The sequence below is a fragment of the Propithecus coquereli genome, unplaced genomic scaffold, assembly GCF_000956105.1.
Source record: "Propithecus coquereli isolate 6110/MARCELLA unplaced genomic scaffold, Pcoq_1.0 Scaffold136, whole genome shotgun sequence".
NCBI classification, from domain to species: domain Eukaryota; kingdom Metazoa; phylum Chordata; class Mammalia; order Primates; family Indriidae; genus Propithecus; species Propithecus coquereli.
In genome coordinates, this window is record NW_012137858.1 from 4,348,323 (window position 1) to 4,363,937 (window position 15,615).

The 15,615-nt window shown below is 33.9% G+C and overlaps 2 protein-coding genes across 2 annotated transcripts in view; one reads left to right on the plus strand and one right to left on the minus strand.

Moving 5' to 3' along the window:
* The window catches only part of FBXO11 (F-box protein 11), an 86,749-nt gene that overhangs the window by 51,784 nt on the left and 19,350 nt on the right, over positions 1-15,615 (plus strand). The window contains exons 2-11 of the mRNA XM_012638865.1: positions 5,851-5,978; positions 6,099-6,180; positions 6,604-6,748; positions 8,722-8,851; positions 9,666-9,749; positions 9,826-9,958; positions 10,939-11,045; positions 11,131-11,242; positions 11,329-11,435; positions 11,516-11,653. Of these exons, the coding sequence (XP_012494319.1) occupies positions 5,851-5,978; positions 6,099-6,180; positions 6,604-6,748; positions 8,722-8,851; positions 9,666-9,749; positions 9,826-9,958; positions 10,939-11,045; positions 11,131-11,242; positions 11,329-11,435; positions 11,516-11,653 (1,166 nt within the window). The remainder of the gene's footprint in view (positions 1-5,850; positions 5,979-6,098; positions 6,181-6,603; positions 6,749-8,721; positions 8,852-9,665; positions 9,750-9,825; positions 9,959-10,938; positions 11,046-11,130; positions 11,243-11,328; positions 11,436-11,515; positions 11,654-15,615) is intronic.
* On the minus strand, positions 11,991-12,326 carry ATP5E (ATP synthase, H+ transporting, mitochondrial F1 complex, epsilon subunit). The gene has a single exon (XM_012638867.1). It carries the CDS (start codon positions 12,295-12,297, stop codon positions 12,142-12,144), a length of 156 nt encoding a protein of 51 aa, XP_012494321.1. The 5' UTR covers positions 12,298-12,326; the 3' UTR covers positions 11,991-12,141.

Sequence of the window (15,615 nt, forward strand, 5' to 3'; positions counted from 1 at the left end):
AAGCAAACTATTTAAGCATTTAAAATAAATTTTGTCTTGATTTTAGTTTATTTGTGAATTTTTTTAGTAGTCGGAGAAAAGCTGTGGTAGTTCCCCTCTGTGTTAGAAACAGTTGTCAAGTGTGGTTCTTTACACTGTGAGACTGGGAGCTGTTTCTAAACACAAAGTTGTTAGTTAGGTAGCACAGATTTGCCTAAGTTTCCAATCTGATCTGTGGCTATGGGTAAGTAATTTGGAATATGTGTAGTATTTGTGGGGAAAAAAACTTCTGTCGGTTAAATTCCACAAACTACTCTCTAGCTTTAGCTTAGTTTATAATTTAAAATGTATAGACTTTAAACTCCAACCAATCAATAGTATAGTTTTTTGCAAATCTTTAAGGTGGTTATAAAGTTATATAAAAATCAAGGTATTCTGCTAGCCTCAGAATGGATAGACTCAAGACACTTGGGATTCTTATTTGAATCCTAATACACATTTTCAGTGCTATTTATTCTCAAAAGATTATTTTTTAGTTAGAGAAGTATGTTTATTCTCTGGAAGCCTTTACTTAGCCCTGTGGTTCCCATTAATAGTGAAGATTCTAGTATATTTATAGTATAGGACTTAAAGTAAAATCTAGAAATTACAAAATAAATTTTGATATTATGTGTTTGTATATAACATCCTTTTTAGTTGCATATTATTATAACTTTTTATCCTTTAAGGGAACTGATAAAAGTTTAATGAATGATATATATGTGTATGTGTGTGGTTTTATACACACAGTCATGTGCCACATAATAACATTTTGGTCAACAACAGACTGCATGTACAACAGTGGTCCCATAAGATTATAATACCATATTTTCACTATACCTTTTCTATGTTTAGATACACAAATAACTTACTGTTGTGTTACAATTGCCTGCAGTATTCAGTACAGTAACATGCTGTATGTTTGTAGCCTAGGAGCAGTAGGCTATGCCATTATAGCCTGGGTATGTAGTAAGCTGCTATACCATCTAGGTTTGTATTAATATAAATATACTGTATGATGTTCACATGAGGAAATTGCCTAAAAACACATTTCTCAGGACATATCTCCATTGTTTGGTGATGTATAATTGAATATGTTTGCACTGTCCAATTAGTGTAACCATATGGCTATTGAGCACTTGAAGTATGACTAGTCTGAATTCAGGCGTGCTGTGTTTAAAATACATACTGATGTCAAAGATTGAGTATGGAAAAAGTGTAAAATATCTCAGTAATAATTTTATATTGATTACATGTTGAAATATTTTAGATACAATGGGATAAATAAAATACATATTAAAATTAATTTTACTGTTTTATTTTTAACATAACTACTAGAAAATCAAAAATTACATAAGTGGATCACATTCTATTTCTAGTGAACATCTCTGGTGAAACATTTTTTAACTAAAAATTTAAGTTTTTTGTAAATGATAAGTTAAAATTGAACATTTTTGGTATTGAGTTATTTTTTAGTAGTTTTAAATTACGGCTTGACATCTAAATATTGGCATTCTATGATTAGATGCAAAAGTGCAAACTATAAAGTTAAAAAATTTTTTAGCAAATAAAATTATTTTGAAGTCTTGTTTTAAGACTTGGCACAAAACTGTACATAACTAATCATAATTTCGTGGTTATTGAGTTGGAGCCAGTTTGGTTATCTACTGTAGATCACTGGCTTATTCATTGTTTTATTTATTTATGTAACAAATATTTTTTGTTTGCTTCATGTGTGCTGAGTCTGTCTTGGGGAATACTTCCCCATAATTTCAGGAGGGAACAAAAAATAATGGAAGTACATGAAATATGTTTGTGGATTTGTAGGTAGGAAATTGAGGCAGTTCTTGTCTGGCTTTTTATTTTTTTCTGTAAAGTAAGACATGAGGTCATCATAGCCCACCACTAGTGATGGCTTCTGGGAAAAAGTCCTTGAATTGAGTAAAATTGAAATGTTTTCCATAGATGGGAATCAACATTTATTGAGTACTTATTTGGTACCAAAGTAAATACTGAAGAATATAAAAGAGAACCCTTGCCCTCAGAGTTTATAATTTTGTTAGGGAAATATGGCATATAACAAAAAACTACATATAACTACAACATAAGGCAGCTAAGGTATAGTAAGCAATATATAGTACATTTTCAGAACTATAACTACACAGTTTAAGTGGGAAAAAACCAACAACAAAAAGAACTATAGGAGTTCAAAAGAAGAAGAGAATACAAATGGAGATTTTTTTTTTCCCCCCTAAGCTTTCTCCTTTGCTGCTTATCACAATCCTAGCCAAGTAATCTTTCCAGAATGATCCCTGTGTAAGTACCTTCTGGCACTGCATCTGATTCTCAGAACAGTCACTGGTAATTTATTATGAGAACTGTATAGAAATTTAGCACAAATTCTTTACCTCAGCACAGAGTTCAATATAGTATTTTTAGAACTGAGATTTGAGTGCTTTAGAACAGGACAGTGTTTACAAATGGGAATTTGAGATTTTTTTTTTTCCGTTTAATTTTAATAGAATTCATTGGTTTTCTTTGAGTGCCTCTGGTCAGGCTTTGGAAGGCTTCTCTGGGTTCCTCTCGTTATCTTGTTTTTGAGCTGCTGCTTCTGTAGCTAAAGGCCTTTTTTTGCTTCTTCAGCTTTTGAGCCTCCTGGAAAACCGCAGGACACAGAGCCACCTTGGTCACAAATCAGTGGTGGGCTCTTCGGTAATACAGAGAGGGAAAGGTATACTCAATTCCCAGCTCCCTGCATATCTTCTCAAAGACATCATAGTTGGTCTATAGTTTTACACATCAATCTATATAGAACTGCTTTACATTTTGTAATAGCCATATAATAGTCTATTGTATAGCTATACTATAGCTTATTTAACAAATTCTTATTGATGAACATTTTTATCATTACCCTGCAGTATCATAAACAATGCTGCAGTGAATATCTTGACGCATACCACTTTGCCCACACATGTGAAAATAGCTGCAGGATCAACTCCCAGAAATGGAGTGGCTAAGTAATAGCTCTTGCCAAATTGCCCTCCATAGAGCAGTTAAGAACTATTTTTTTCCCTCATATTATCCTTTGATAATACTAGTATGTTACTGAACTTTTTGACCTATGATAGATAATCTGCTAGATAAAAAATAACTTATTATAGTTTTTATTTGTATTTCATTTGTTTCCTTAATTCTGAACTGTTCATGTCCTTGGCCCAGTTTTCTGTTGACTTGTTGATCTTTTCCGTATTGATTTGTAGACACTCAGTTATAATAAGGAAGTTACCCTTTTGTGATATGTTTTGCAGATATTTTTCCTAATTGCATTTCTTCTTTTGACTACATTTGTGGTGTTTATTTTCCAAGAAGAATTTAAAATTTTTTATATATTACTCAAATTTATGAGTTTTGTAATCTAAACTTAAACTTCATGTATTACTAAATATGTGAGTTTTTTAAAATCTAAACTTAAACTTCCTATATTACTCAAATTTATGAGTTTTTTAAAATCTAAACTTAGAAAAGAGGAGTACAATACAAAGAAATCCCCTTGAACCCTTCATGATTTAAGTTGCCAATCTATTACCCTGTCACCTCCTAATACTTTGGTATATATATATCCTGTAAGCAAGAATATTCTCTTGAGGTTGGGCGCGGTGGCTCACGCCTATAATCCTAGCACTCTGGGAGGCCGAGGCGGGTGGATTGTTTGAGCTCAGGAGTTCAAGACCAGCCTGAGCAAGAGCAAGACCCTGTCTCTACTAAAAATAGAAAGAAATTAGCTGGACAACTAAAAATATATAGAAAAAATTAGCCGGGCATGGTGGCGCATGCCCGTAGTCCCAGCTACTCGGGAGGCTGAGGCAGGAGGATTGCTTGAGCCCAGGAGTTTGAGGTTGCTGTGAGTTAGGCTGACACCATAGCACTCCAGCCTGGGCAACAGAGCGAGACTCTGATTCAAAAAAAAAAAAAAAAAAAAGAATATTCTCTTGAATAACCATACAACTATTTTTAAAAATTTCTTGTTTTTTTATAGAGATGGGGGCCTCACTATGTTGCCCAGGCTAGTCTCAAAATCCTGGCCTCAAGCGATCCTCCAGCCTCGGCTTCCCAAAGTACTGGGATTACAGTTGTGAGCCACTGCACCTGACCACTACAACTATTAAAAGTCAGATGATTAACACTGATACATTACCATGTTATAATCTTAAGACTCCACTCAAGTTTCAATAATTGTTCTAATAGCATCCTTTTTGTAAAATAATCTAGTTCAGAATCACACGTTTGATTCAATTAGCACATCTCTTCAGTCTCCTTCAATTCCAAACAATGTCCTTCAGTCTGGAACAGTTCCTTAGATTTTCCAGATTTTGACAGTTTTGATGATTATGGACCATTGATTTTATAAAACAAATCAGAACAAATTTGAGTTTGTTTGATGTTTCTTCATAATTAGATTCAGGTTATGCATCTTTGTCAGGAATATCATAGACATGCTGTGATCTTATTGTATGCTTATAAGGTGGCATATGATTTCAATTTGTCCTATTAATGATGATGTTCACTTTGAGCACTTGATATGGCAGTGTCTGATTGGTGTCTCTACTAGGGAGTTATTTTTCTCTTTCTACTTAAGTGTTTTGTGGAAACATACTGTAAATATCCTGTTCATCATCATACTTTTGATTCACTTGTTTATATAAGTATGGATTTATAGGTTGCTTTTCTATTTTGTGGGTTATATAATCCCTTTGCTATAATTATTAATTTTTATTCTCTGACATAATTTTGCCAAGTGGGAGCCTTTTCAGGATGACTTCTGTGTCCTTTTGACTGTCCTCATCATTCTTTGACTACTTTTTTCTTTGTGCCACAAGATACTCCAGACTCCTCTTATACTTTCCTACCTCAGCCCTGGAATCAGCCATTTCTCCAAGGACTCTTCATTTCTTTATAGAAAGTGTTGTTCAGAAGCCAAGATGCAATTGGTAGTCATGCTCATTGCTTTTGGAATATCACTGCTCCCAGGCTCTGTCAGTGGCTAGAGCTGGGGAATATATGCACATACACCCACACGTATCTAAACATTTATTTCTATATCTGTGTTTGGAAACCATGAGTTTACACTGATACCTCCAATTTCAGTCTGACATTAAAGGGTTTATTGTAGCTTTTTTCTTTTTACATTTATTATTCTCTTCTCTGACAGTGACAAATCTGGCTTCCATTATCCTATTTACTTATTTGATCAGTCCTGCTGTTGTATGTAATCTTCAATCTCTGCATTCCCCTCTCTTGTGTGATGCCCTCCTTTGCCTACTTTGGCTCTTATACTGTATTCCAGGCCATTTCCCCTCCCCCATGCAGACTTATTTCTTACTCCTCTTGAAGTCCGATGCCATATGCCAGACCACTGTTGAATACACTTTTTATCCTACTTGGTATCTGTTACCCTATACTGAGCTTTCCCTTTCTGTAGACACTTTCCTCACCCCTTTGACTCTGACACCCCTTTCTTGGCTACCCTCTTCACTCAATTTGGTGTCTAACTGTGTGGTATCAGTCCCCTTCCCACTCTTTTTAGCAAGTGGACATCCTCCTCACCTTTTTTTTTAAAATATGTTTCAAGTTTTATAGAAATCTAACATTCCAGTGGCACGGATGGTTAGCCTGTGGTACTTATACAACAGTACATGTGGAAATCTAACATTTCTTTTACACGGTTATCCAGGTGGTTGGAATTTTGAATTTGAAGTTTTAAAAAAGTTTTCTGTATCCATAGAACTTTTTAAGAATAGGTGTCATTTTTCTTACTGCTTTTGTTTATAACAGATGATGATGTACCTGCAGATATGGTTGCAGAAGAATCAGGTCCTGGTGCACAGAATAGTCCATACCAACTTCGTAGAAAAACTCTTTTACCGAAAAGAACAGCGTGTCCTACAAAGAGCAGTATGGAGGTAAGTTTAAATGTCATTGCTTTTCTTTTTATAATGAAAGAATTTTTAGGAAACAAAGTAATGATTGTGTGTGGTAAATATAATTGCTTTATTAGTTTTTGGTTTTTTCTGTTTTTGAAGGGTGCCTCAACTTCAACTACAGAAAATTTTGGTCATCGTGCAAAACGTGCAAGAGTGTCTGGAAAATCACAAGATCTATCAGGTATTTCCTATGGGGAAATAAGGGATAGAGTAAGATATTTTAAAAATTTTGTTTGATACAAAAAATAAAAATTAAATGTATTTGAGTATTAAATTTGAGGTTGAGAAAGTGATTATCGTAGAACATACATTAGAACCCTGACCTCTCCCTCTTTGACTTTTATTGTTGTATAAAAATACTTTTTATATATTTATTTTAACCAGTTTCTGAGGATGGCACATACCTAAAACAAAGAATACCTAAGTCAGGATAAATGGAAATAAATGTGTATCATCTGTGAAAGCCAAATGCTTAACGAAGTTACAGTCATCAAAAAATAAAAGCTATTCATTAGATAAAGTGAAAACTATGTTCTTTAAATAATGAGAAAGTCATTGCTAGCATGATAAATAATTTATACTTTGTTTATTAATCTCTTTATAGCAGCACCTGCTGAACAGTATCTTCAGGAGAAACTGCCAGATGAAGTGGTTTTAAAAATCTTCTCTTATTTGCTGGAACAGGATCTTTGTAGAGCAGCTTGTGTGTGTAAACGCTTCAGTGAACTTGCTAATGATCCAATTTTGTGGTAAGCAAAAACCTATTCCTATAACATGGGATATATTATTTTACTGCCCAAAATGCTAAACATGGTAGGTGAGTTGAAGTGTTAGTTGGTAGTTATAGTTAAATAGTCAGAACAAAATTGAAATGCTTGTAAGTTCCAAGTTACTTGTTTATCACAAATGTGGGCTGTCAGTCCAGATGGTATTTATTAATCAGTAAATGAAGCATTTTCTCTGCTCTTGGTCAGTTAGTAACAACTGAGTAATTATGATGTTTTTCATTTAATTGCTTTTTAGAAACAGAACTTAGCATCATTTAAAATAGCTAATGAATTTAATCTGATAGGTTAGTGAGAGTATAGATTTTGTACATCACTTTTGGAAAACAGTGGTATTCATGAACCTTAAAATATGTGTGCCCTTTGACCCAGTTCTGCTTCTGAAAATTTTTTTGCACGGTGGCTCACGCCTGTAATCCTAGCACTCTGGGAGGCCAAGGTGGGAGGATCATTTGAGCTCAGGAGTTCGAGACCAGCCTGAGCAAGAGCAAGACCCCGTCTCTACTAAAAATAGAAAAAAGAAAATTGGCCAAACAACTAAAAATAGAAAAAATTAGCCGGGCATGGTGGTGCATGCCTGTAGTCCCAGCTACCTGGGAGGCTGCGGCAGGATGATCGCTCGAGCCCGGGAGTTTGAGGTTGCTGTGAGCTAGGCTGACACCACAGCACTCTAGCCCAGGCAAGAGAGTGAGACTCTGTCTCAAAAAAAAAAAAAATCTTTTGCCTTATGTAAAAATTTTTCATAATAGCACAATTAATAGTGAAGAAAAATTAGAAGTAATCTAAATGTCCAACAAGAGAATGAACTAAGGAAACCATGTAATGTTTACTTAAAGCATTGTGATATAGCCGCTAATAGTGATTTTTTTACTAAGTATTTTTAATAACATGGAAAAATGCTAGTAAAAAGTGAAAAGAACAGAATACAAAATTTGATATGCTGTAAAATCACAGCTATAATGAAATGATCTGGCCAGGCGCAGTGGCTCACGCCTGTAATCCTAGCACTCTGGGAGGCTGAGGCGGGTGGATCGCTCAAGGTAAGGAGTTCAAGACCAGCCTGAGCAAGAGCGAGACCCCGTCTCTACTAAAAATAGAAAGAAATTATCTGGACAACTAAAAATATATGTATATATAGAAAAAATTAGCTGGGCATGGTGGCGCATGCCTGTTGTCCCAGCTATTTGGGAGGCTGAGGCAGGAGGATCGCTTGAGCCCAGGCGTTTGAGGTTGCTGTGAGCTAGGCTGACGCCACAGCACTCTAGCCAGGGCAATAGCCAGATCTGTCTCAAAAAAAAAAAAAAAGAAATGATCCGTAAATAAAATGACTAGAAGGAAATATGGTAAACTTAATAGTGAATATATTGAAACTATAGGTTATCTCTTTTCTTTATACTTTTCTGTTTTACAAAAGTTATATCTATTATTTTTATGATGCAGAAAATAAGGCACACCTTATATTTAAGAGAAAAATTATACTTGTGTTAGAAAGGAGAAATGAGAATGAAGAGTAGAAGAAGAAAACATTATGCATTGTACAAAAAATGGTAATGGTTACTATACTCCAGTTCTAAGATTTGATGGTTCTTGATAAGATGTTAATGGACTGGAGATACAGAAAGAATTCCGAAAGTATTTTTTAAAAAATTATCTTCTTAAATGATAATTGTATGAAACTTTCACAGTAGGGGTAGCTTTTTTTTCCTCCCAAGTACAATTTTTTAAGAAATTGACACTTTCCATTCTTTTGGGTGAACTAATTTTCATGCATAGTTAACATTGTTTTAGCCAAAAACTTTTCACATTTAAAATCCTGCATTTTGATATTCAGCTTTGTCTGTTCTTATCCAAGTTTTTGAGGCCTCAAAAACTGAGTAGTTTAAAATTTTATTAGTCTAAAGAATATTTTATCAGGAAGTTCTTAATTCTCCCTTCAGGAAACGATTATACATGGAAGTATTTGAATATACTCGCCCTATGATGCATCCTGAACCTGGTAAATTCTACCAGATTAATCCAGAAGAATATGAACATCCAAATCCTTGGAAAGAGAGTTTCCAGCAGTTGGTATGAATTATAAATAGAAAATATTGATTTATATTATACGTCTGTAAATAAAAATTTCTTTTTAAAAAATAAATTTAGCTGGGCACAGTGGTGCAATGCCTATAGTCCCAGCTATTCAGGAGGCTAAGGCAGGAAGATCACTTGAGCCCCAGGAGTTCAAGTGCAGCAAGGGCAACATAGCAAGACTCGGTGTCATGGGAAAAAAAAATTAATAAATAAATAAATTTAAGTTCAAGAATAGGTTTTAAAGGTAAACCAATGAACATTTATCAACCAATAGAATATTTAACAATTCTTTTCATTACTGATATATCTTTGAATAATTTAGTGGCAATAAGTGTCAGTACTGTGAGAGCAGTTATGATTTCAGTGAGTCTATTTGAACTTGTATGCCATGTTTAGCATAATTTTCATATGGTCCTTTATGAGTGGTTCTCAGCTGGGGATGATTTTGCTCTCCAAGGGACATTTGGCAATTTCTGGAGACATTTTTTGATTGTCACAATGGGAGAAAAGGGTGCTGCTGGTATCTAGCTGGGTAGAGGCTACAATGCACAGAACGGCCCCCACAACAAAGAATTATCTGGCCAAAAATACCAATAGTGCTGAGATTGAGAAACACTGTTCTTTCTTGATATTACTGAGTTGTAACTTGTTCTGGATTTTACATTATACACTGTGACAGGAAATTATTTGGAATACTTTAGAATTGTTTTGATATTTTAAAAAAGTTATTCATGTAGTGGTACATTAATTTAGAATATAATGTTTACATTAGTCAATGTTTGGTTTTGTTTTGTTTTTGACATTTTAGTATAAAGGTGCACATGTAAAGCCAGGATTTGCTGAACATTTCTACAGTAACCCTGCAAGATATAAAGGAAGAGAAAATATGTTGGTATGTTTGATTTGTATTTTTCTGACTTAAAATGGTAATCTTTCAGTTATATACTAACATTTTTATTTTCTTCTAGTATTATGATACTATTGAAGATGCCCTTGGTGGGGTACAAGAAGCCCATTTTGATGGACTTATCTTTGTTCATTCTGGAATATATACTGATGAATGGATATATATTGAATCTCCAATCACCATGATTGGTGCAGGTATTTAGAAATGATTGTCATTTGAATTTTAATATTTTATTTGATTTAATGATGGGATTTTAAAATGCTAGTGACTTAAAATCCAGTTGAACTTTGATAATACCTTACTAGTAGGATAGGAATGAAGATATCACACATATTTTATGTGAAAGATACGAAAACATGTAAGAGTTCAGAAATTACAGATGTATATATTTCTTGATGTCAGTACTTTTTCCAGTTGCCTTTAGTTATTCATTAAAGAAAAATGTTCTATCTTTTATTTGAAAATAAGGATGCTAATGTTTTTATTGCTATGTTTTTAAAGGAACTGAAATGTAATTTTTAAATATTTTTTGTACTATTTCAAAGCTGTTTTATGGTCAAGTTTCTAAGAATAAATGTAATGAAATATCTGTTAAATACTGATGAGTCATTTGAAGATTTGTTGCTATCTCGTTTTTTGAACAGTATGTAGACCATTTTAAGATAGCTAATGATTATTATTTGCTAATGAAATTTGCATTTACTACTGCTTTTGCTTCCCTCCCCCATCTCCATCATAAAGAAGGGGAGAGAGTGTAAAAAAATTTTTGTCTGATGATTTTATTACATTCCAAATTGAGGCCAGTGTTGGAAATAAATTTAAATAAAGAGGTCTCTTCTCTCCCTGAGCTGCTTTTTCCGGCGCTGCTGCTGGTGGTGCTTTTGTTTTCATAAGAAACCATTTTTTAATATGCCACTGCATTTGATGTTAATGATATTTGTAGTTGAATATTATTAGAACTATTCTTATTCGTGAATTTGAGTATAATGGTAATCAAATAATATCCTCCGTTAAATATGAATGCTTGTAGTAAAGCTGATGAAACATAGTTAACTGATAAAGTGCATATTAGTCCTACTCAGTACTAATGTTTTTAAAAAGTTTCCCCTCCGTGGAAGTACCCATCTGTTGAAATGGAATAAAGGTAATATGCCTTAAAATATCTTTTCCACAGCACCTGGAAAAGTAGCAGACAAAGTTATAATTGAAAACACTAGAGATTCAACCTTTGTTTTTATGGAAGGCTCTGAAGATGCTTATGTTGGATATATGACAATAAGGGTAAGAAATTTTAAGATTTAAAATATACATGTTGAAATAATAAAAGTGGTGGCTGTTTATTTGAAACAAAATTTCTACTTTGCAGTTTAACCCTGATGACAAATCTGCTCAACACCACAATGCACACCACTGCTTAGAGATTACAGTAAATTGTAGCCCTATTATTGATCACTGTATCATCCGAAGTACATGCACAGGTTAGTGTTTCCTTTATCTTTTACAGTGAAATTGAGTCACTGTTCTTGCCAGTAGGTTTTTAATAAATGAATAATTTTTCTTACAGTTGGTTCTGCAGTATGTGTTAGTGGTCAAGGAGCATGTCCTACTATCAAGCACTGTAACATCAGCGACTGTGAAAATGTTGGACTTTATATAACAGATCATGCACAGGTATTTTTGAATTTGGGGTTTTTCCTTTTTTAAAAGTTTTTTAAAACTCTACTAATGTTGTTTCTGATGAATTTTTGTAGGGAATATATGAGGATAATGAAATTTCCAATAATGCTTTAGCTGGGATTTGGGTTAAAAATCATGGAAACCCAATTATTAGACGGAATCATATTCATCATGGACGTGACGTTGGTGTGTTCACATTTGATCATGGCATGGTGAGAACATTTATTTTTAATAGAAAGACTGATGCCTGTATCAGTTAAATTTTGAATATGTTTCATCACTATTTTCTCATTACCAAATTATCTGAATTGAAGAGTATAGGTTGGTTTAAAAGCAGTTTGTTTCAGCGTTATATTTTAAAATCAGTATGCAATTTTCTATAAATTTATGCATCAAACATTATATCCATGTAGAGGTGATAGAGTTCTTAGGGAATTGATGTGGGCTTTGAGAGGAACAAAAGGTCTAATCCAGTAGTTGGTTCTCAATCAGTAGTTAGTTCTCCAATTAGTAGTAGTTTGCATAAAAATTACCTATAAACTTTTTTTGTTAAGAGTGAACCATACTTCATTTTATTGGCATTGTCAATTTATGAACAAGACAGTATTTTTTTTTCCATGAAGTGAGATCGTTTTCAATTTGCCATAACATGAGCCCACACATCTTCACCTTGGAAATGTGGCATTTCAAGCAGAGTAGATCATGCCTTTTTCACTTTCACAATTTTTATGCTGCTGCCAGAAGTCTTCTCGGCACTTGCTTTGAATTCTGTCTTCAGTGCATCTCTCACTGCTTTTGTACAGATCTGGGAGTATCGGATGTAGCTAAGTCCGGCCTGGTGCCAGTAAGCCACCATGATGTCACGAGAGTGCAGCGGTTCGGGCCGAATCGTGGGGACAATAAGCTTTTTTTTTTATGAAAATTCCTGTGTTTTCCCCCAATATGATAAATCAGAATTTCCAAAAATGGGGCCTAGGATATGTGCTTTTAATAAGCACCATAAGAAAGTCTAATGCAGGTTATTGAGAAAGAAGGGATTCATCATTAGTTTCGTGTCCATTTTATTGCTCTTGAAAAAAATTTTAACTGGCAGAACATTAATAGGAGATACAGTGATAATAAAGTATCAGTTCTAAAACTGTTACGCAGCAATTATATTAGACATCCTTATGGATGATACTATGTTTTAAATACTACTGTATGATTTTACATAATTTTCTAGAGACATGACCTTTTTCAGCTCTCTGAGATCACTATTTCAAAATAATGTTCTTGGATATCTATTCAGATATTTTTTTCATTTAATGTATAATTTTCCTTCAGGTAATTTTCAAATCCTAGTACAGCATTGGCAGAATTTTTTGTGGTGGGATCAAAGAGATGGGAAAGAGGGTGGTAACATGGTGGCAAATAAAGTTATGGTGAGGTTTTGTTGCCTATATATAGCATTAACCAAGCAACCTAGGAATGTTGGATTTACATATACAAATTTTCAGTGGCAAAGAAAATTTTTTACTATTTGTGCCTGGAACCTTAACACAGAGCTCTTTATAAAAATTAAACTAGATGATAAGGAGTACCCTGTTATCAAATATTAATTAGACCTAAATAGTTTCAGACCAGAGATCAGTTAGTTCATCATATTAACTAGTTCCTGGTGTAACTGTACCTGAGACAAACAATTCAGTTACAACTCAGGCTGTAATTTGAGCCTGGAGGTGACCACTTAACCCTTCTCCAGCTAAAATAAAGGAATTGACATTTTGTGGGAAAGTGCAACTCTTTTTCCCAAGAGTTGGGAAATGGGGGGAGTCTGGGTAAAGGTGTAGAGGATGTTGAAACAAAAGACTCTTGAGAATCTGCCCTCCCCTAGAGACTTATATTGGTTAGAGTCCCTAAGTGGAACTTTCATTTCGTAATGGAACTATACTGTGCTGGTATTTTGTTGCCTATGTTGTCTTTAGGCTATGCCACAGAGTCACACACAATTCAAGTATATTTATGTGTGTTTCTGTCTCATTCACAAATGATTTGAGGTACCAAGATAATTTTAACCTGAGTACAAGTTCCTCATTTTTGAAAAGTCCTGTGATGATGGTCCCTTACTAAAATTAACCTTAGTAATCTACTCCTCATCACATAACCCCTTAAGTTTTTGTTTTTTTATAGATTTGGGTTTATGAATATTACAACATTTTTTAAAACAACTCTAGGCAATGCTGTAGATAAATCTTCCCATTAAGGATTAATGAGAAGATTTGTGAAGTATTATAGATTTGTAAGGGAAGGATGGAAATAAAGCATATCCTGGGCCTATCATATCTATTGTTTTAGTATTGTGATACAATCAGTAAAAACGCTTTGGCAGGTTGTTCCATTGGAGGCTTTCTTTTGGCTTGTCTTCTTTGTGTTGACAGCTCATGATTGATAAAATAATCTCCATCACAAAGGATGACCTTTTTTTAAAATTTGGCTTTTTCTGTAGACCTTCAGAGAACATCAGAATAAACATTTGACTAGTTAATACTGCACCATCCTTTAAGTGTATTCATATTTGTGTGTGTTTTCTGAAATTATGTCCTTTTCCTTATCTATGACATACTTAGAATTCTTGCATTCCTAAGAATGAATCATAAAATTTTCTCATTTTTATTTTTTTAAAAAGTCAGTGTTTTTGTAAAGATAGTACATGCCTAGTTTAAAGAGCCCTCTAAAATTTCAAAGGGTATGACTTTAGAGTTTGTCTTTGTAAATTGCACATTTAAACTTTGAAATAAAGCATGAACTTCTCCCTATGAAAAAGGAGTAAACAAATATACTTTATATTTCAACCTCTCTCTACCTCATCATTTATATCATTATTTTTTGGTAAAGGTTTAAAACATTTATATTCCTAAAGTTATTGGTCTATATTTACTCTGTATTTATTTATCATTAGTTCTTTTATCAGTTTCCCCATTCCTTTTTTTTTTTGATTCATTCTTGATGTGGCTGGGGTTTGTCATCCATCTAGCCATTTTTTAAATTTTGTTTATTTTTTAAATAAGGATTTATGGCTATTACAGCTTGAATTCTTACCATTTGAGAATGCCTGTCTCTGTTACCTTTTAACTTAGCTGAGTATGCAATTTGATTATACTTTCTTTCCCATAGAATTCTATAGACATTTTTCTGTTCTGGCATTGAGTGTGGCTAAGAACTCTGAGATCACCTGGTTTTTTTTTCTTTCTGGTGTTGATTTGCTTTTCTGCCTCAGTATCCATATTTTGCTTTGGGTTTTTGTGTTTTAGTATTTCTCTGTTCCATATGTTCCTTTCTTTAGAAACTTGGCTGTCATCTCTATTTTTTATATTGCTGTGTTCTTTTCCTACGTTATTTCCTCAAATCTGTGTCCCTTACTGTATCTCCATAGTTTTGTCTGTTTTTCTGTTGTTATTTTGCTTCCAGTGTGGGTTTTGTCTCTAAATTTTACATTTCTAAGTTGGTTTTTTTGTTGTTGTTGTTTTGTTTTGTTTTTTCTGTTTTTTAGTAGAGACGGGGTCTTGCTCTTGCTCAGAGCTGGTCTTGAACTCCTGAGTTCAAGCAATCATCCCGACTCGGCTTCCCAGAATGCTAGGATTACAAGCATGAGCCACTGCACCAGGCCTAAATTTTACATTTCTTAATGGAATCTTTCTAACATACACAGAGGTAGAGAGACTAGTATAATGAATCTCCATGTACCTATTATCTTTGAACAACTATCAATTCATGGCCAATTTTGTTTTACATATAGCTCTTCAGTTACTCCTCACTCCCTTTTTTGTGCTCTGGATTATTTTAAAGTAAATACCAGGCATCGTCTCATCTGTAAACATTTTACCATGTACCTTTAAAGGATGGAGATTCTTTATTACTTTTTGTTTGTTTCACATAACCACAATGCCAGTCTTACTCATAAAAGAATAATTAGGAATAATGGCCTAATATCATCAAATTTTTCTGTTAATGTTCACTGTTCCCAGTTGTCTTTTGTTTGTTTAATATTCAGTCCATTGCACAGTGTTATTTTTGTAAAATGAGATTAAAATGTCATAGCATGCTGGCCCTGGTGACTCACACCTGTCATCCCTGTGCTTTGGGAGGCCAAGGTGGGAGGATTGCTTGAGCTCAAGAGTTCCAAACCAGCCTGAGC